General features: G+C 56.6%; 2 protein-coding genes across 2 annotated transcripts in view; both read right to left on the reverse strand.

Moving 5' to 3' along the window:
• Window position 1: 1 nt before the first annotated feature.
• PTSG_12353 (uncharacterized protein) lies at window positions 2–11,579 on the reverse strand (the record flags this gene model as incomplete). Its single annotated transcript, XM_004993540.1, has 14 exons — window positions 2–435; window positions 670–6,809; window positions 7,313–7,406; window positions 7,752–7,838; window positions 8,045–8,116; window positions 8,267–8,320; window positions 8,571–8,714; window positions 9,029–9,181; window positions 9,491–9,567; window positions 9,773–9,833; window positions 10,171–10,659; window positions 10,905–10,953; window positions 11,128–11,222; window positions 11,535–11,579. 14 exons carry the CDS (start codon window positions 11,577–11,579, stop codon window positions 373–375), a joined length of 7,623 nt encoding a protein of 2,540 aa, XP_004993597.1. The 3' UTR covers window positions 2–372.
• A 760-nt stretch (window positions 11,580–12,339) lies between these two features.
• Window positions 12,340–20,671, reverse strand: part of PTSG_05730 (uncharacterized protein) — a gene marked incomplete at its 3' end in the record, with an annotated part of 12,362 nt that continues 4,030 nt past the window's right edge. Inside the window, exons 12-27 of the mRNA XM_004993541.1 lie at window positions 20,256–20,449; window positions 19,989–20,040; window positions 19,721–19,830; window positions 19,464–19,574; window positions 19,183–19,242; window positions 18,913–18,975; window positions 16,998–18,731; window positions 16,248–16,670; window positions 15,050–15,967; window positions 14,412–14,762; window positions 14,131–14,211; window positions 13,508–13,942; window positions 13,110–13,255; window positions 12,834–12,906; window positions 12,529–12,585; window positions 12,340–12,405 (exon numbers count right to left, since the gene is read on the reverse strand). Of these exons, the coding sequence (XP_004993598.1) occupies window positions 12,340–12,405; window positions 12,529–12,585; window positions 12,834–12,906; window positions 13,110–13,255; window positions 13,508–13,942; window positions 14,131–14,211; window positions 14,412–14,762; window positions 15,050–15,967; window positions 16,248–16,670; window positions 16,998–18,731; window positions 18,913–18,975; window positions 19,183–19,242; window positions 19,464–19,574; window positions 19,721–19,830; window positions 19,989–20,040; window positions 20,256–20,449 (4,874 nt within the window). The remainder of the gene's footprint in view (window positions 12,406–12,528; window positions 12,586–12,833; window positions 12,907–13,109; window positions 13,256–13,507; window positions 13,943–14,130; window positions 14,212–14,411; window positions 14,763–15,049; window positions 15,968–16,247; window positions 16,671–16,997; window positions 18,732–18,912; window positions 18,976–19,182; window positions 19,243–19,463; window positions 19,575–19,720; window positions 19,831–19,988; window positions 20,041–20,255; window positions 20,450–20,671) is intronic.

The following is a 20,671-nucleotide window of genomic DNA, read 5'->3' on the forward strand; positions in this document are numbered from 1 at the left end:
CTCATGTTGTCAGCGGTTTTATGGTGCAACATGCACGCACGCAAGCAATGCACGCTGCTTGCAAGGTGCATCGAGACACCGCGATGTGCCACAACCAAACAACCAGAGAAGAAAAAGGAAAGCAGATAAGTTATGTCATCACGTGTCACGTGAGCATAGGTTAAAATCTCGCACATCAACAATACACACACATACAGCAAATAGCGCGCGGCACAGGTGAAATCTAACAGCATGCGAAGGGAAGCTCTTCTGATCGAACACACACACACACACATCCATACAACATCAGCGCATCAAAACACATCTTCTGTCTGGTCAAACAATACAATACAGCAAGTTCTCAAAGTCAGGCGCAAGGCACATGTGAATTGCTCAGTTCTCCGAGGCCTGGCTGTCGTCGTGATCAGTCGTCAGCAGCGACTGCGACGAATCAGCCTGGAGCACACACGCAAACACACACGCACACACACACACAGAGGCATATGAATAACAACATCACATTCATCAGCCAATCTAGCAATTACACAAGGGCACATGCACACACACACACACACATACAAACAAACATCCAAACACACACATGCAACACACATTCATCAACATTCATACATACACAAACATCCAAACACACACACACACACAAAATCAAAAGCCACGCTCACAACACACCTTCCGACGATGTGCACTGGTGCCTGAGGTGGTGCGGTGCTTGGTCCGATCGTGATGATGTCCACGACGGTGGACGTGACCAGATGATGAGCGAGCATACCCAGCGTGGTTCATGGCATCACCGTCATCGACGTAATCGTCGTCGTCGTATTCGCCGTCGTCGTCATCGTCATCCTCGACATCATCGTCGTCGTCAGCACGGCGATGGTAGTCAGCGAGCTCGTACAGCGACGTTGGTGATCCCTGCACACCGCTGCCAGGGCCACCACGCATTTGACCCGTGGCTCCCCGTCGGTCGTCAACGTGGTCCGGTGTGCCATGCAACATCGACGATGGCGGTGGCGGCAGCGCAGCAAGGTCGGCTGCAATCTCCAGATCACGATCGTAGGCAAGCGTGGCTTCAACAGCAGACCCACGCGTGCCCATGCGATTCAGCCCCTGTCGGAGGTACTCCTGCACCTCATCCTGCCCGCCTTCGTGCTGCGTGTGCCGAGCGCGGCTGCGGTGGCTGCGGTGGCTGCGGTGGGATGAGGCAACACTCTGCGCATCACCACCCCCGCTCCGTTGGCCAGAGGACGCCCCACCACTGCCGCTGCTGGCCTTCACGCGCCCTTCAAACCGCCGGCGCCGGCTGCTCCGCGCCACATCCGAGTCAGACGAGTTGCCGTCGCTGCCATCGTCATTGCTACTGCTGCTGTTACTGCTGCTACTGCTTGTGCTGTTGCGACGTGAGCGCACATGCTGGTCCGCGGCGCCATGCCCATCATTGTCGCCGTTGTCGGGGTGGCGGTGGCGACGACGCTGCGGCACGTTCGCACTTGTCACGGCGTGGGGTGTGCGCATGGGAGTGCGGCCCTTCGGCGTGGCGTAGCTCTGGATGGAATCCCGGTGCACGTGGTGCAACCGCTCTCTGTTCAGCTCAAGCAGCCCGCGCGAGCTGCGGTTATCGTCCGTGTCCGTGGCCCGGGTTGGATCGACCGACTGGCGAAGCCGTGGCACTTCGTCCTGCCACGCAGAGTCTGGGCGGTCAGAGACTCGCGACACGCGGTGAGATGACGGCGGACGCTGGGACGGTGGGGGCGGCAGATGCACGGATGGGTGCCCGTGGTATGCTGGTGAGCGCGAGCGTGCACGGGACCGCGAGCGCGAACGCTGGCGCATGCGAACATGTTCGTTCTCATCAGCACCGTCGGCGCCATCAACATCATCCAGCAAGGTTTGAACGTTCACCGCCGTTTGCGATGTCGGCGTGCGCACGCGCGATGGGGAGCGGCGTACCCCGCTGAACGGCCGTGCAGAGTGCGCTGGGCTCGGTGGCGGGCGGCTGTGCGGCGTCACGTCCCGTGTGGGCACTGCGCTGGCCACACGCGTGCCCTGGCGCTGCGACGCTCCGCTGCGAACTGACACGTGGTCATCAGTCTCCCGGCGAATGTTGGAGCTAGAGCGCACGCGGCCAGAGCCGGTGCCCTGGTCGGGAAACGCCTCCACAATCTCCCGGCGGCGGCGGCGTGGCGTGCGCGTGGGCGTCGTGTTCGCCGTGGCACCATGCGCTGCTGCTTCTGCTGCTGACATTGTCGTCGGCTCGTGGGTGCTGACGGCGCGGCTTGCTGTCGCTGCTGTTGGTGCCCGGCTTCGGCTTCGGCTTCGGCTTCGACTCCGGCTCGCATGACGGCTGCGGCTGGCTTGGCGGCTCAGCCTGCTTCGCGGGCGGTGGCCGTGATGGTGGTGGTGGTGGTGGTGGTGATAGTGGTCAGCGGCAGAATCTGGATGCAGGCGGTCCGTCATGTCCACGACCTGGTCGCCCTCAGGCAGCGGCTGCGCTGCAAACTCCTCGTCCGCACGATGCGCATCGACAATGGTGGGTGGCCCAGCGACCACGGCATACTCGTTCTCCTCCACCTCAGCACTGCCAGCGACGCTGCCGTGTGTGGACGCCATGTGGCGACTGGCGACGGAGCGTGGTGAAGGCTGGTGCGAGCGCGGTTGCAGCGGGCTGTGCTGTGGTGCCTGCTGGTCAGCAGGATTGCTGGGCGGATACATTGCCACGGGCTGTTGCGTTGTCACTGGTGGGTGCGCAAGGTGTGATTGTGGCGACGTTAAGTTTGAGGCGCCATGCCCGTGCTGCGGTGCCGGGGGATACATGCCCGTTGGTGCAAATGCACCGGCATTGTACTGCTGGTGCTGGTGTTGGTGCTGTGGTTGTGGAGCTGTTTGGTAATATTGCTGCGGCTGCTGTTGCTGTTGCTGATAGTGTTGCTGGTGTTGCTGCGGGTAGTGTTGCTGCTGCTGCTGCTGCTGCTGCTGCTGCTGCTGCTGCTGAGGGGCCGCAAATGCATGAGGTGGATGGTATGGCTGAGGTACAGCAATGTGACTGGGAGCATGACTGGGGGCATGGCTAGGGGCATGGCTAGGGGCATGGCTGTGAGCGTGGCTGGGGGCGTGGCTGTGAGCATGGCTGCGAGTGGACATGGGCGTCGTCGCTCCACCGCCGCGGCCCTGCGAAGGCATTGGACTCACGCCAGTGTCCCGGACACTTCGGGTGTGAGAGACATTGCCCCGTGCATCTTCACCGAGGGGATCACCCTCAACCGCCCCCGTCTGCAGGTCTTTGTCGTCAATCAGAAGCATCTGCTTGCTTGGTGTGGCGTGCGATGTGTGCTGATCGTGCTGGTGCGACGCACTTGGTCGGCGAGAGGTGGCAGCAGCCTCGCTCTCACCATGGCCATCCTTGTCACCGTCGCCATTGTGTGTGCTGGCGTTTGCATCGCTCTTGTTGTTGTCGCCTGCATCAGCAACGCTGCCACCTTCGCCGTGCACGTCCACCATCTTGGCGTCCTCAGGATCAAACTTCTCACACGAGAACGAGGCATGCGAGAAGTCAAACCCACACAGACAGCGGTGGTGGCACTTGCACGTCGGGTGCTCGCACTTGCACTTGTGCCTACATCTGCAGTTGTGGTGCATCTTCCTGTGCATCTTCTTCTTCTTCTTCTTCTTCCTCTTCTCCTTCGCCTCAGCTTCGGCCTTGGCCTTGGCCTCTGCCTCCTCATCCGTTGTTGGTTCACCATCGTCAGAGGCCGTGCGAAGGCGGAGCGTCACGCCGTGACCGTTGCTCAAGTACACACGCTGCCGCTTGCGTCGTCGCTTCTCCTCGGCAAGCTTTGCCTCTTCCTCCTCCTTCTGCTTGCGCCTCTGAGCAGCAAGCCATGCTGCATACTTGAGACGCTTGCAGCGCCAGCAGCGGTTGCGGTCACGCAACGTCTCCGCAAGCAGCATGCGGAAGCCACCATTCAACAGGAACCCACCCCGCGCACTGCTCTCAGACTCCTCAGAATCATCACTGTCATCACTGTCATCACTGTCGCTGCTGCTGCTCTCACTGCCGCTTGACGAAGAAGACGAGGAGGAAGACGACTCATCGTCATCGTCCTCCTCATGGCAGTCACACATGCAGCAGTGCTCAGTGTCGCTGCTATCCCCGCTGGAAGTGCTGCCAGAGGAGCCCGTGGAGCTGCTGTTGGCGCTCTCCGAATCACCATCGTCACCATCCGAGCGAAGTTCAGGAAAGTACAGCTTGAGAATGTCGTACAGCGTGGCGGGGCGCGCCTTGTCTGCGGCCTTGCGCTTCTGACGACGACGACGACGGCGGCGGCGGCGGCGCTTTTCCTTCGCACGCTCCTCTGCTGCAGCCGCCTCGCGTTCTTGCTGCTCTTTCTCCAGCGCGCGACGGTACGAGTCAAGCAGGTGGTGGATGCGTGACGCAAGATAGTCCTCAGCCTCGCGGTCTAGCGTGATCTGCGGTGGAAAGCGCCCGTCAAACTCAACGATGTCGCGCAGAGGAGTTTTTCGCCCAACAAACGGACAGCCGTCACCCGGTTTGCCGTCATCATCCGAGCCATCACCGTCGCCCTTGTCGTCTGTGGGCAAGGATTCCAGCACCCACTTCTTGTCGCCAATCTTCACCGTGAACAGCTCGGTGCCCTTCTGCACAGCCCGCGCTTCTTCCTCGCTGTCCTTCTTCTTGCTCTTCTTGGACTTCTTCTTGCTCTTCTTGGACTTCTTCTTGCCTCTTTTCTTCTTCTTGTCTCCCTCGTCGTTGTCATCGTCGTCATTGTTGTTGCTGTTCATGATGAGACGAAAAGCCATCTTGCCTCCACGAGCAGGTCCCAGCTTCACCAGCCGCAGCTTCCCGCGGTCATCAGCCGTCTGCGAGGGTGTGTACACGTACAGCGCTGGCGTGAGCTTCTCCTCGTCCAGCAGCACAACGGCCTGCTGTTTCTTCACGGGCGACTCAAAGATCTCCACATCTGCAAGTGGCGGCACGTAGTCGTCCTCGCTCACAAAGATGAGCTCGCGCGCTGATCCTGGTGGCAGCGGCTTGCCGTCTTCACCGGGCATGGGCATGGCAAACACCCGCCCCGGCGAGAAGCCAAGAAACCCCGCAGCATCGTCATCCCCATCGCCGCCTTGCTTCTTCTTGTCGCTCTTCTCATCATCCTTGTCCTTGTGCTTCTTGCTCTTCTTCTTGGGCTTCTTGCCCTTCTTCTTCTTCTTCTTATCATCCTCACCATCCACGACATCACAGATATTGCCGTTCTCGCCACAGATCATCTGAAACACCAGCCCATTCCGCAGTCTGCGTCGTTCCTCTTCTTCCTTCTTCTTCTGCTCGGCAGCCACGTGCTTTTTCGCCTTGCGCTCCTTCTCACGTCGCTTCTTCTCACGCTCCATGTGCAGCTGAAACAGCTCTTCAAACGTGCGGGGCTCCTTCTCCTTTCCCTTCTTCTTCTTCTTCTTCGCCTTTTCCTTCTCCTCCTTGTCCTTCTTCAGCGGCACAATGCGGATGTGCCCATCAGAGTCAATCTTCACTGTCACTTCATCTCCGCCGTCATCGTCATCGGCATCGCTGTCTGAATCGCTACTGCTACTGCTGCTGTCGTCACTGTCATCGCCACCTTGGTGTCCGCACAAGACCATTAGCTGTTCTTCGAGCGTGAGTGGCTTGTCCTTGTCTCCATGCTTGGATGCGTTCTTGGCCTTCTTGTCCTTCTTCTTCTTCTTCTTTTTCTTTTTCTTCTTCTTGTCCTCCTTGGCATCCGCGCGTGACTCGTCCACAATCTTGTATTCGTGTCCGTCGATGATGATGGAGGCGTTCCACTTGTCCGCGTCGTCATCCTCCTCCTCATCGTCATCCTTGTGCTTGTCCTTCTTCTTCTTCTTCTTCTTCTTCTTCGCCTTCTCTTTCTTCTTCTTCTCCCTCTCCGTCTTCTTCTTTTCCTCTTTTGCTGCCTTGAGCAAGTCTGCGCGGCTCATGAGCTCCAGCTTGCCGTTTCGCGTCGTAAACACAAACTCATTGGCCAGGCGGTCCTTCACAAACTCCTCCTCGTGCACCTGGTCGTAGCAGTTGCTGCAGAACAGGTCGCTGCACACAGTCAAGTTGAAGTCGTCGAGCGTGGACGTATCGGCCTGCGACTCCGACGAATCGTCATCAGACTCATCCTTGTCCTTCTTCAAGTTGTCGAGGTAGAAGGAGACCAGCTTGCACGGGCCAGAGCACGCCGTGGAGGTGGTCGAGTTTGCATCGCCTTCGCTCTCGCTCATGCAGGACGAGTCAATCGCCGCAAACACGAAGCGGCCCGTGTTGTCGTTGCGGTGGCACTTGGAGCACGATGCCTTCTCCCCGCGCCTCTGCAGTGAGCGGAACAGTGCCTGGCGCAGGAGCTGTGGCGACTCGCGCGGAGGGCTGGGCAGTTCTGCAGCCACAAGCCTGGCAAGCTCTTCCTCATGAAGTCGGCACGCCTCCTTGAACGCTGCCGCTTGCTGCTTCGCCGCTCGCTCGGCGCGCTTCTTGTCCTCCTTGCGCTTCTTCTTGTCCTTCTGCTTGTCCTTCTCATCGTCATCCTTGGCTTCAATCACCTGCCGCACCAACGTGCCGGAGCGTGTGCGCCGAATCACGAGCTTCGGACGGCACTTTGCATCAGACCCTTCCTGTGCCTCCATCGATGCGTTGGACGAGTCTTCAGCATCATCATCGTCAACATCCGTCTCGTGCATGCGTGAGTCCATCAGGCGGTCAAAAACGGCAAACGGATCCTCAAAGTCGCGCAGCAAATCACCAATGGTGTCCTTTGGCCGAATGCCTGCGGTCAATTGTTTGTGTGAGCGGGGCGTGTGAGTGTGTGATGTGATTGAGTGTGTGAGTGTGAGTGTGTGAGTGTGAGTGTGCGTTGGGAGTGTGTGAGTGTGAGTGTGTGAGTGTGAGTGTGCGTTGGGAGTGTGTGAGTGTGTGAGTGCGTGTGTGAGTGTGTAAGTGTGTAAGTGTGTGAGTGTGTGAGTGTGTGAGTGTGTGAGTGTGTGAGTGTGTGAATGCGTGAGTGCGTGAGTGCGTGAGAGAATGTGTGAGTGTGTGAGTGCGTGAGAGAGAATGTGTGAGTGTGTGAATGAGCCAGTCAGTCATGTGTGTGAGTGTGTGAGTGCGTGAGAGAGCATGTATGTGTGTGCAAAGTAGAGGCGGTGAAAGACACATGTGCCTGTGACGTACACTCGACTTGTGCACATCATGGTCAGTCGAGCATGCGATGAACACACTCTCCTAGAGATAGCTCTCCACACGTGAACATGGATATTTCCATAGAACCCTAACCTTGTCGCTTCTTGGTTTCCTTGTCGACCTTTTCTTTGCGTTTCTTGCGCTCTCGACGATCGAGTGCATGCAGCGCTTCGAGCTGCTCAGCAGACTGCAAACACGAAACATAATGGCAGCATGCGGAAGTGTTCAGTGTGCATGTGCGTTGTATTTGTCGCGAGGGTGTTGCATGTTGCGTGTTGCGTGGTGTGCTTTGTGTGTGTGTGTGTGTGTGTGTGTGTGTGTGTGTGTGTGGGTGTGTGTGTGTGGGTGTGTGTGCTTTGTGTGTGTGTGTGTGCTTTGTGTGTGTGTGTGTGTGTGCTTTGTGTGTGTGTGTGTGTGTATGATGGGATTGGCAATGTACGGGAATACGAGTGCACGTCAAGTCAGAAGAACACAGACTCACGATACGTTAGGACACACACGCGCGCATGAACAAAGAACTTGCGAGTTGCACCTTTGCAGTTTTGTCATTGGCCTTTGCCACTTCTTGTTCAAGGTGCTTCTGTCGCACAGCGGCTGCATCGAGCTCCTTCTTGGCTTTCTGTTGTTGTGCAAAATGTGAGTGAAAGATGAGAGTGAATCGGTGACTTGTAGTCGAGGACACTGAAGACAGCTTTGCCGTTCAAGAACACTCAAGACAAGCTCTGCAGCTATCACGACTCGCAGAGTGCCACGCTTGATCACACAAACACGCACACACGCACAGCCACATAAGGTCACACACTTGACACACATAAGGTCACACACCTGTGTTTCGGCCTCATGGGCCTGGTTTAAGCGGGCCTGCTCAGTCTTCGTCTCCTTGAGCTCCTTCTCAAGCTGTTGCCCGCATGCACACAACAACACGATATCCACGGCATCAGATACGAATCAACATCGACCCTTGCATGATGAGATGATGTACTCACATGCGTGTGTCAGCGAGCAAATTGAGTGCAGGGGAGGGGATGTCGTGTTGTGCAATCACACCTTGACGCGTTGATCCTCCTCACGGTGAAATTCCATGGAGCGACGCTCTCTCGCCTGCAGCAGAAACGAGCAATGACACGGCATATTGTGGGTGAGTATGCATTGGAAATGATACAGGAACAGGGAATGGCGTGCGTGCATGCGTGCATGCGTGCATGCGTGCATGCGTGCATGCATCCATCCGCACACATGTACACGTGTGCGCTTGCGTATGCACACAATTGTGTCGCTGCACGCCCATGCTCGCTATCAACGACAGCTCAGACAGCAGCGTGTTTCACACGGGTACAGTACAAGGCCTCACCTTGGACAATTTCTCGTTCTCGGCCTTGAGCTGCTCCACTTGCTTGGTGAGTTTCTCCACGTCTGCCCTGAGCGCTTTGTTCTCTGCTTCCAGGCTCTTCGTCCTCTCCTTCTCCGCGACCAGCTGCCCTTCCGTTGTGGCGAGCTGTAAGCACACGGTACGCACGGAGTGCACAAGAGACAAAAATAGGTTGTTAAAAGCAGGCGGGCGCAGGATGAGCCATATTGCGACATGCAACGTGACGCAAATGCAGTGCAGTGACGTCACACAAGCAAATATGAGGCGACAAAACTCGCACGCACATGTGATCGCAACGCGCGCACACACACGCATGCACACGCGCATGCACACGCGCACACATGCGCACATACACGCATGCACACATGCACACGCACACGCATGCACACACATGCACACTCAGGTACATACACCCCAAACACAGAGGTACACGCTCGTACCTTGTTCTCAAGTTGGCGGATGACTTTGCGCAAGTCGCCCTCCTTGGCCTGGCTGTTCTTGGCCACGTCGTTGTGCTGCTGTGACACCGCCTTCACATCATCGCGCAGGGTCTGAATGGTGTTGTCACGCTCCTCCAACGCACGGTTAGCGGCCTGGCAAAACCGAAGCGACAGTTTGATCAGGGGCAGAGGTGCGAGTGAGAATTGCAGCAGACAATGACAAAGGTTGTGCATGCCCGCCCAAAGAAAACAACAAAAACTTGTATGCAAATGCGCGGCGAGTATGCTTGACCGTTGCACATGTCATCAAGGCCAACAAACAACACAACATGTCCAACCATAGCACACAGCTTTGGTGAAGCAGAATGCACCGACGACGCAACGAAACAGATTGTGCGTGATTGCATGTCATGGATGCGTGTGTACATGCGATGTGTGTGCGTGAGTGCATGCGCGACTTACATCCAATGCTTCCTGGAGATGACGAGCTTTGTTCTGCTCGTGCTTGAGCATGCTGCTCAGTGTGTGGTTTTCACCCTCTGCAAGTATACAAAGTAAGTGGGAGGAGAGAAAGGCGTCAGCATGCACGCACGCAAACATGACAGTTTGAAGGTCACAACTGTATCTCAAAGAAATATTGAGGATGTGATAACATGCGTTGCTGATGACGATACAAATTGTTCAGCTTCGTGCATTTGTACGCGTGCATGCGTGCATGCGTGCATGCATCCCACAGTAACTTACGCATGCGGTAGGTCTGCTGCTTCAGCATGCTGGCCTCCACTTCTTGCATGTTCCGGTCCGTCTGCATCGGTGGGGGAGGGGAAGGTGTGTTGGTTGGTTGGTGGTTTGTTTGCGCGTGCGAGTCAAGGATTTCGTGAGTATTTCGAACAACGGTGCTGGAATATGCAACCCTTGGCAGCGAAATAACCATTCGTGACACCATACAAATGACGGAAACTCCACGTTACACACATGCACACATGCACACGTTGCACACGTTGCACACATGCACCCAAATAAACAGCAGCCACACAAACAAAGCAAGCACACACACACACACAAAGCACACGCGCATGTGCACACGAGGAAGCATGCAAACATCCACAATGTCACACGAGCCCACGCACATGTGCGCTCACCTTGAGGTCTTCAATTTCGCCGCCTGTGGACGAGAGCTTCAGCTCAAGCGCCTGTTTGTCCCTCTTCATGAGCGCAAGCGCCATCTTCAGGTCGGCAATCTCAGACTTTGCCTTCTCCAGTGCAAGCGCCTCGTCGCTCATGTCCTTCTTGTGTTTGTTCTTGCTCTTGCTCTTGTGCTTGCCTGGTGAAAGCTCCACAGCCACCTGCTTCTTGGAGGGTGACTTGATCTTGCTGCTCTTGTGTTTGGACTTGGACGTGGGTGATCGCTCCGTCATGTTGCTGAGCGAGAGCACGATTGTGGGCGGCGTGCCAACCGACGTGTTGTGCAGCTTGGCGTTGTGGTGGTGATGACGTGCCTTGTCCTGCTTGTCCTTCTTCTTGTGCTTCTTTGCCTTCTTCTTCAGTTCCTTCGCCAGAATGTTCTCGAGCTCCGTGTCGCGCTCTTCCTCCCGCTGCTCCTGCGCGTCCTGCGCTGTCAGGCGGCTCAACTGTGCAATTCAGGCAATGTGGTGAGGTGGCGACACATGTGTGTGCTTGTGTGTGAGCATTTTTGTGCTTGTGTGTGAGCATTTGTGTGCTTGTGTGTGATTGTGCTCGTGTATGTTTATGTGTGATTGTGTGCTCGTGTGTGTGTGCTCGTGTGTGTGTGTGTGTGCGTATGTAGTGCGAAGGCTTGTGATGTGAAAGCGCAAAACTGTGGTAACATGTGTTGCGAGTGCGGCGTTCCCCGTACCTCAAGCATCAGTTCCTTAATGGAGTCCTTTGGTTTCCCGGGATGTGTCCTGCAGTCAGCATTGGAATGCAAACGTGCACGTCAGCAGCGGGGACAACAACAACAAGAAGTCACAAGCGACTCTCCAATAGCACATGCATTGGACACACGAACGAGGACAGGAGCAGAAGAATACAAGTGGATTGTCGGGACTCTGGGAATGCCGCTTGCTTGAGGTTCGTACCTGTCTTCGACTTGCATGGGCGTTGGGTCGTGCTGTAGGAGGGACTGCATGCTTGGGTCCTTGCGCCTGCTTGGTGTCTTGTATTCAGACTTTACCTGGACGTTGGGAGAAACCAGAGATAGTGCAGGTGTCATTGAGATTGTGCATGCTCAGTCATAGCGACCAGTTGGCAAGCCCTTCTCTTGCTTCACACAAACTCACTCACTCACTCACGCACTCAGACACATACACAAACACACACTCACACACACACACACACAAACACTTACTCACTCACTCACTCACTCACTCAGACACACACACTCACACACACACACACACTCACACTCACACACACACTCACACACTTCCTCACTCACACTTCCTCACTCAGACACACACTCACTCAGACACACGCACTCACACACCTTTGTCTGTTGCGGGCTGAGCAAGCTCCGCTCCGCGGTTGACATGGCTGGTTGTCACTGCCTGGAATCCTCTCCCAAGCGCACGTGAACTAAGCATGTTGATGGTGCAACACAGAACATGGGGGAAGGAAGTGGTTTGAGCACAGTGAGAGGCTACAAGAACAACACCGTGCACATAACATGCACATAACATGCATATGTAGCACGAGGCAAGTGCATGTGTGTGCAGTGCGGATGATGCATGCCACTGCGTTCTATCCATTGTCCCCATGTGTGCCTCTCTGTGTGTCTCCTCCCTGAGCCACCCTCTTCTATCACATCTCCATTTCATTCGGGCAGATGCAGGAGGAGTCAACGCATCCTTATCATCATCAGCATCATCATCATCCATCGACCTTGTCGTCGCGGAGGAGGTGTGATGATGTGATGTAGGATGCGATGAAGTGCCGCTGGCTGTTGTTGTGGGTGGAAATGAGGGGCAACAGCAACAACAGCAACTTTTTTTTCGACTCGGCGGCGATTTGAAATTGGCGGTGCGAAAATTCATCTTTTACTGTGGCGACATCCCAAAGTTTTCACAACAGGGCAAACGAACAGCCCATTTCATCTACTAACACCACAAAATGCAGTGGAGAAAGCACGCTTGGCTGGCTGGGTGAATGCGAGCGCGCACACACACGCACACACACACACACACACACACACACACACACACACACACACACACACACACACACACACACACACACACACACACACGCACACACACGCACGCACACACACACACACACACACACTATCGGTGCTATGATGATGCGGGCTGCATGAGGCCCAACCATCCTCGGGTGCGAGACGTCGTGGAGTGCAACACCTGCGATGACAACAACAGCAGCAGCGGAGACGGGTGAGGAGATGAGAAGCAATTGCAACTAGACACAGATGCATTCGCGAGGATATGTACAGAAATGTGGGTGTTTCTGTTGGTGACGCGAACCTCTTCGTGCTCTTTTGGGGTGAACTGCAGTATCGTGGAAATGACCTTGGCCAACTCCTACATGAGCACAAGTGAATGTGTGTGTGTGTGTGTGTGTGTGTGTGTGTGTGTGCGTGAGTGAGTGAGTGAATGTGCGTATGCGTGTGTGTGAGTGTGTGAGTGAGTGTGTTTGTGTGCAAGGAGTGGCTGCATCTGCGAGACAAAAAAAGTGTTGGGTGTTGGTTGGCATATGCACACACACGCGCATACGCATACATAACAAACACATACATAACACCACACACACACACACACCCAGCGCGTACCTCCTGGTGGGAGCCAAGCATGTATTGGTAAACGACGTTCTTGAGATACAGCAGTTGGTTATCGGTGTCGGACCTGTTGGAAGCAATGGAATCACACAGGAAAACGAAGAATGTGCGTGTGTGCGAGTGTGTGGGTGAGTGAGTGAGTGAGTGAGGGGTGGAGGTAAAGGGGGAGGTAAAGCCAGCATGCACGCACATAGCGACACACCCACGCACACCCACGCACACCCACGCGCACACACGCACACACTGAATAGTGTCACGAATAGCACGCACTTTTGCTGTTGGAGGACAGCGAGTCGATCCTTGAGGTCTTGGATGTGCTGCTGCTGCTGCTGCGTGGATAAGTCACTGCCAAGCGCAGTCTCGGGGCTGGCCTGCAGCGCAAGCTGATGCGTCTTCACATCCAGCTCGTGTTGCAGCTGTGTGATGTTGGTGCGATGGCAGGCATAGAGTACATGAGCAAGCCTCACAAACAGGGACACAACCACATTCTCGCATAACAAGACGCACACACACACGCACACACACACACACACAAACACGCACACACACACACACACACACACACACACACGCACGCATGCACGCATACGCATGCACGCACACACACGCATGCACACACACACGCACGCACACGCATGCACACACACACACACCGCAGCGCAGGGCACCTGCTGGATTTCCTCGTCGCGGGCTGTTAGCGCATCATGGAGTTCGTCCACTTGCTGCTGTAGCTTTTGCAACGCGGCTTCCCGCTCTGTCGCCGCCTCTGTCAACTCAGCAATGTGTTGCTGCTGTTGTTCGACCTTCGCCTCGAGCGCCTGTGCTTGCTGCTCGTCGCGTTGCCTGTTCTCCTCATCATCATTCTCCTCGTCGTGTGCGGCTGCACTGACAACGAGATCAGCGACCATCGCCACAATGCGACGGGCGCGCGCCTGCAGCTGCATCTCACTGCCGGCACCACTGCCATCACCATCTTCTTCATCGGCTTCCTCCTCCTCCTCGTCGTCGTCTTTGATGGCGAGATGTTGTTCAAGATCAGCAAGCAGCGATTCAAACGAACGCCGAACACTCGCAGCAGCGCCTTCCTCAGCTGCCGCCCGATCCTGTTGATTGGTTGTTTGGGATGGGTTGTTGGCCTTATGTGAGCAAGCGAGTGTGTGTGTGTGTGTGTGTGTACGTGTACTTTGTGTGATGGTGCGAGCAGCGTACGCAGTGTCAACGCAATATGTGTGTATGTGCAGGGCAGAACCCACAACACCAAAGGTGCATGTGCAACAGCACGTGCTATAACCTGCATGGCGAGCTTCAGCTGCTTGATCTCCGCCTCGTGATCATCACGTTCGCGTGTCAACGCTTCAACCCGCGCCTCCAGCTGTATCGTCGCACACATCCGCACAGTGCACGCACATGAAGTGAGCACGCCGACGCTCGTGCAACCATACACGCACGCGCGCACACACACGCACGGACACACATGCACGCACACTGTTGCACTGACTGCTTGCCCCTCAACCTTCCCTCTCCCAACGTGCCCTCTCCCAAATACACACTCACACACGTGTATGTGTTCACCTTCTGTGCGCGGTCGTCTGTCTCCTGTGCAGCGTGCTGCTTGTCCTCGTGTGCCCTGTCCGCCTCCTCCTTCGCCACCTGCAGCTCAAGCTTCACCTCGGCCAGTGCCGCTCGCTCCTCTTCAAGTGCACGTGCAATCTCCTCCGCTTCCGCCGTCTTGTGCTCAAGCTCGCTGCGCACTGCTACCAGCTGCGTGTCTCTCTCCGCCATCTCAGCCTTGAGCCGCTCCACCAGCACTTCCGTGTCCTCCAGTGCTTGCTGCATCTCGCCCATCTCCTCCTTCATCTCTGTTGTCGCTGCTGCTGATGACTCATCGCGCACCGCCAGCTGCGCCCGCACCGCATCCAGCTCCTGTGGCGGTTGATGATGATGATGATGATGATGATGATGATGATGATGATGATGATGATGATGATGATGATGATGATGATGATGATGATGATGATGATGATGATGATGGTGACCATCGTAGGGCAACATATACACATGCATGAGAGGTGTGCATGAGGATATGTAAATGGCTTGTCACGCATGCATGCTCAGACACACGCATAACCACACACGCACACAAACACACACACACGTACCCGCGCACGCACACACACGCACACGCAAACACAAAGCAAATACACACACACCTGCTGGGCCTGTAGCAGCTCTTCCTTCTTCGCGTTGAGGGAAGTGATGACAGACTTTGCCTTTGAGCGCAGCTTGGCAATCAACGTTGCGTTGTTCTGTGCATCTTCCTCCAGCTGGGGCACCTTCTCTGCCTCCTTTTTCGCCTCTCGCAGCTGCTCCTTCAGCTCGTCCATCTGTCTCGCTGCCGCGTCCTTGTCCTTCAGTTGCTCTCGAAGGTCAGACAAGTGCTCGTTCAGCTCCTCTTGATTGCGCGCCTTACTCTCAAGCGCCTTCACTTCCTCCTTCAACGCCTGCATTTCCTCGGCGAGTGCCTCTGCCTGTTGTTCTTTCTCCTCCTTCGCTGCGGTCACTTCGTCTAGCGTGGCAGCCAACCGGGCCATCTCCTCCTTCGCCTGCTTTCCCTCCTCCTGTGCTGTCTCTACTTCACCTTTCGCCGCTTCAAGCTGTGCCTGCAAGGATGCCTTCTCCGCCTGCACCGCCGCCACCTTCTCCTCCGCCTCCACCAACTGCTCCTGTGCGTGTGCATGTGCGCGTGCTTCTTCTTCCAGTGCGTCAATGCGCTGTGCCAGCTCGTCGCGCGCCTCACGCACCGCTGCAAGCTCACCCTCCAACGCGTCCACCTTCGCTTCAGCCGCCTCCTTGGCCTCTGTGGCAGCTGCAACCTCTCGTGCCAGGGCCTCTGTGCGCGCCTGCTGTGCCTCTGCTTCCTCCTTTGCAGCAGCGACAGCGGCGTCACGCTCATCCATTGCCTGCTTCACGCTGTCCATCTCCTTCTGCAGGGCGTCGCGTTCACCCTTGACCTCCTTCAGCTTGGCCTTAAACTTGTCAAACAAGTTTGTCTTCTGCTTCGCCGCGTCTGTTGCTTCCTGCAACTGCGCGCGCTCGCTGCTCCACTCCTCAGCCTTCTTTTCCATCGCCTACAGATGCAAAGGGAGGACGCAGGTGGATGGGTGAGGGAAGGTGGGAGGGAGAGGTATATTGAGGGAGTGAAGGGGGGAGGTGAAGGAGGAAATGTGTGAGGGCAGGCGCGTGTGATTGTAAAAGAGGGATGTGTGTGGAACTGTTTGTGCAGTGCATGTGTTCATGTGCACACACTCAGACATTCAAGCAAACAAAAGCACACAAAATAAAAGCACATTGACACGAGTTTCGTATCCCATGGCAACAGCACGTAACAATTAAGCTCCCCGGCCGCACCTGCTTTGCTTCCGTGGCCGTGTCCAACTCCTTGCTGAGCTGCTCACACTTCTCCTCCAGCTTCCGCGTTGCCTCCACGGCCGCGTTCATCTCCTGCTCGTACAGCTGCGCCCGGCTCTGTGCTTCCTCTTGCGCCTGCACAGCAGCAGCGCGTGCTGCCTCAAGCTTCTCAAGGTCGTCTGCCTTGGCTTCAAGCTGTTCCCGCAGCGCTGCCACGCCCTCCTCATTTGCGCGCACCTGCGATGCCAACTGTCCTTGAAGGTCTTCAATCGTCTTCTCCGCCTCTGCGTGCTGTGCCTGCACGGCATCAAGCTTCGCCGCTAGCTCCTGCGTCTGCTTCCCGCCATCCTCTTGCTCTGTGCGCAGGCGGTTGTTGTCCTCCAGCCAGGCCTTGGCTTTCTCCTTCAACTTTGACAGGCGAACCTAAATACAAGCGTGTGAGAGCACGGGGTGTGAACGTTACATGGTGTGATGACTCATGTGTATGGAGGGACATCAAACCCATAAAGATTGGGCCTCCCAGCACGCACGCACGCACACGCACGCACACACACACACACACACACACACACACACACACACACGAGCGCTTTGCACATGCACGCTCAAGCAGACACGTACACTTACATCCACACATACGCACACAAGCATGTCCACAAGCATGTGCACGCCGCACAGTTCCACATGCACATGCACACGCACACGCACACGCACACGCACACGCACACACACGCACGCACGCACGCGTACCTTCAAGGAGTTATTTTCCTCCTCAAGGGCGGTGTGATGCTCCTCCGTTTTCGCTTCAAGTGTGGCCTGCAACCCCTTCAAGTCGCTGCGCAGCGCCTGCAGCTGTGTCTCCTTCTCTTCAGCAACAGCGATGCTGGATTGCTCGCCGTCCTCCTTCGTTGCTGCCAGCGCTGCCTGCAGGCTTTCAACCTGTCCTTGAAGGTCCTCCACCTGCTCGCGGGCAGCCTGAGCGCCCTCCGTGGCCGTCGCCAGCTCCTCCTTCACCTCCGCCAGCTCTGCGGCGATGGCGTCGCGCTCCCTGCACGCCGCCGTCTCGCCCTCCGTCTGCTGCGCGTGCGCGTCTTCGAGCTTCCCCTGGGCGACCTCCAACTCCAGTGCCAGCTTCTGCACCTCCGCTGTCAGCTCGTCCACCTTGCCCGTCGCCGCCTCCGCTTCGCTCGCCTTCGATTGCAGCGCTTCCGTCAATTCAGCCATGTCCTCCCCCAGTTCCTTGCGCGCATCCTGTGCAGCACGCAGCTGCTCCGCCCTCTCCTCCTTGTCCACTTGCAGCGCTGACAGCTGTGCTTGAAGGGAGGACCGCTCCTCCTCATGCTCGGCCTTCAGTTGTGCAATCTGCTCCTGTACGCCTGCGCTGGACTGCTGGTGCTCCTCGGCCTGCCTGGACGCGGCGTCGACCTTCTCCCTGAGCGAGGCGACCTCCTCCCTCGCCGCTTGCAGCGCCGTCGTGGTCGCCTCGAGGTCAGCGCGTACCGCCTGCTCCTTCTCCATCGCAGCCCGCCCCTCCCGCAGCCACGTCTCCGCCTTGCCCTTGAGCTTCGTCAGGTGCACCTGCAACTCCTTGATCTTCCCCGCTTGCTCCTCCGACCGCTGTGTGGCTGCCGTGTGGGCTGCCTCTGCCTCACCGCGCACCCGCTGCACCTCCGCCTTCAACGCCGCCACCTCCTCTTCCTTCTGCTGCACAGCGCTCGCCTGTGCCTCCCTGTCTGCCTTCGCTGCTGCCACCTGGTCGGTCAGCGTTGCGGCACGTGCCTCTGCGTCCTCCTTTGCTGCTGTCAGCTCACGTGCGCGTGCGTCCAATGTATTTAGCTCCTCTTGCAGTGCATCTCGCTTGTCCTCTGCTTCCTTCAGCGCCGTTTGCAGCTGCTGCATTTGTGTTGTCGTCTCGGCAGCAAGCTTCTCTCGATCCTCCTCCCCCGCAGACTGTGCACTCTCCAGTGCCGCTTGCAGCTCGCTCACCTGCGCCTCTGCTGTGTCCGCACGATCGCTTGCTGCCTTCTCCTCCTCCTGTGCACTCTCCAGTGCCGCTTGCAGCTCGCTCACCTGCGCCTCTGCTGTGTCCGCACGATCGCTTGCTGCCTTCTCCTCCTCCTGTGCACTCTCCAGTGCCGCTTGCAGCTCGCTCACCTGCGCCTCTGCTGTGTCCGCACGATCGCTTGCTGCCTTCTCCTCCTCCTGTGCACTCTCCAGTGCCGCTTGCAGCTCGCTCACCTGCGCCTCTGCTGTGTCCGCACGATCGCTTGCTGCCTTCTCCTCCTCCTGTGCACTCTCAAGTGCCGCTTGCAGCTCGCTCACCTGTCCCTGCATCTGCTGCTTCACTTGCTTGGCTGCCTCCTCGCTGCCCTCCTGCACAGATGCCTGCAGTTCGGCGAGCTGTGTGCGCAGGGCGTCTCGCTCCTTCTCCGCCGCGTCCACCGCCTGTCGGTGCTCCTGTGATTCCCGCAGCCACGACTGCGCCTGGCACAATGACAACACGTGGGCCGCGAAGCAGAGGTGTGTGTGTGTGTGTGTGTGTGTGCACAAGTTGACGTAAAGTTCCGTGGTGGCTGCTGTGTGCGAGGGTTGGTTGCGGCACGCCTTGCTTGCTTGCTTGCAAGCACCACACACTACACACCACACACCGAATGCATACACAGACCTTATCTTTCAGCTTTTGGTGCTTTTCCTGCAGAGACGACAGCGACGCTTCAACGCTCTCCTTCTGCATGCACAAATACACGCGAGCGCAAGAAAGTTGCAGCATAGGGTGAGCAATCAGCACACGCCTCATGCCTGAGATCACACACGCAAACAAACACACAAGCAAACACATGCACGCATGTACGCGCACGCACTGCCAAGGAATCCCGATATTCAGCAAACCACCACCACCACCACCACCACCACGACATCATGTGTTCGTTTGCACCTGCTCCTGCGCCGCTGTGAGCGCGGCCTCTGCCTTCTCAGCGCGCGACTCCGCAGCAGCCTGCACCAGCGGGCACGTGTGTGTGTGTTGTGTATTGTGCATTGTGCGTGTGAGTGTGTGTGTGAGTGTGGGTGTGAGTCAGTGAGTGAGTGAGTGGAATCGATGAGTGTGTGATTGCACGAGTGCGAGAGAGACGCCGAAGGGCGACAACGACAAGGAAAATTGGCATCACACGCATTTGATTCAGGCGCAGGTGCTCGCAGGAACAAAATACCACTCACGAGCTTCTCATTCAGGCTGGCCATGTCCGCGTTTGAAGCAGCGGCAGCATCAAGAGCGCTTTGCTTCTCTGCCTCAAGTGCCTCCACCTGCTCCTGCGACGCAGCCAGCTCCTGGCCACGCATAGTCATGGTGATGCAAACACCCTCGTAAGCACGCGCGCTCACGCTTGCACACAGCGACAGCACTGCTGACAACAAAAGTTGTCGATTGTGCCACAGCAACAGCACACACACACACACAGAGCCGCAACACACACCTGCTTCAGAGCGGCGATGGCATCATCGTGGCTGGTTTGCAGTTCCTGAGCGCTAGCCTCCAGCTCATCAACACGCGCACGCAGCGCTGAGCTTTCGGTCTGGCCCGCGTCTGACCAAGGGACGCGTGATGGTGGCGATGGTTTTGAGATATGTGTGCATTGTGGGTGTGATAACGTGTGGATATTTGAGTGGATACGTGTGTGTTTAGGTATGTGTGCATTGTGGATGTGTGGATGATTCTGTCGGAGATCAGGGGCTGACACGAACCGAGTTGTTGTTGAAGACCTTTCGCTTCTTCCTTCAGCTTTGCCAGCTCCTCCTATCATGCCATATGCAAGTGAGAACAGCAGTTAGAATGAGGTTAAAACCCGCATGTAAGGAAGACAGGGTCACAACCAAAACCCACGCCATACACGACGCAGGCACACAATGTGCCACACACACACACACACACACACACACACACACACACACACACAACTGCATGATTAGCAGTCCGTCTATCCACCGACACCCCCCCCCCCTAGCGGTTACCTGCTGTTGGGCCAACTGCTCCTTGAGGGTTGAATTTTCTTGCATCATGTCGTCCATGCGGTGCATCATGCTCTGCTTTTCCTCTGTCACTGTGGCAGTGGCGCTGTCCTTCTGCTTGCGCATGCGTGCAATCTCATCCTCCAACTCGGCGATTTTCGCCACCTGGCGCGCATGCTCCTCGTCATCCGCATCAGCTGCGTGTGTGCATGCGTGTGTGTGTGTGTGTGTGTGTGTGTGTGTGTGTGTGTGTGTGTGCGTGTGTGTGTGTGTGTGTGTGCATGTGGTGTGTGTGTGTGCATGTGGTGTGTGTGTGTGTGTGTGTGTGTGCGTGTCAATGTATTGTTGTCTTGGTTGTAGGAGATCGCAGTTGGAAAAGCAGAGAGAACAACCATCCTGTTTCGTGTAAGCATGATAAC

This window comes from Salpingoeca rosetta (assembly GCF_000188695.1).
Source record: "Salpingoeca rosetta unplaced genomic scaffold supercont1.13, whole genome shotgun sequence".
NCBI lineage: Eukaryota > Choanoflagellata > Craspedida > Salpingoecidae > Salpingoeca > Salpingoeca rosetta.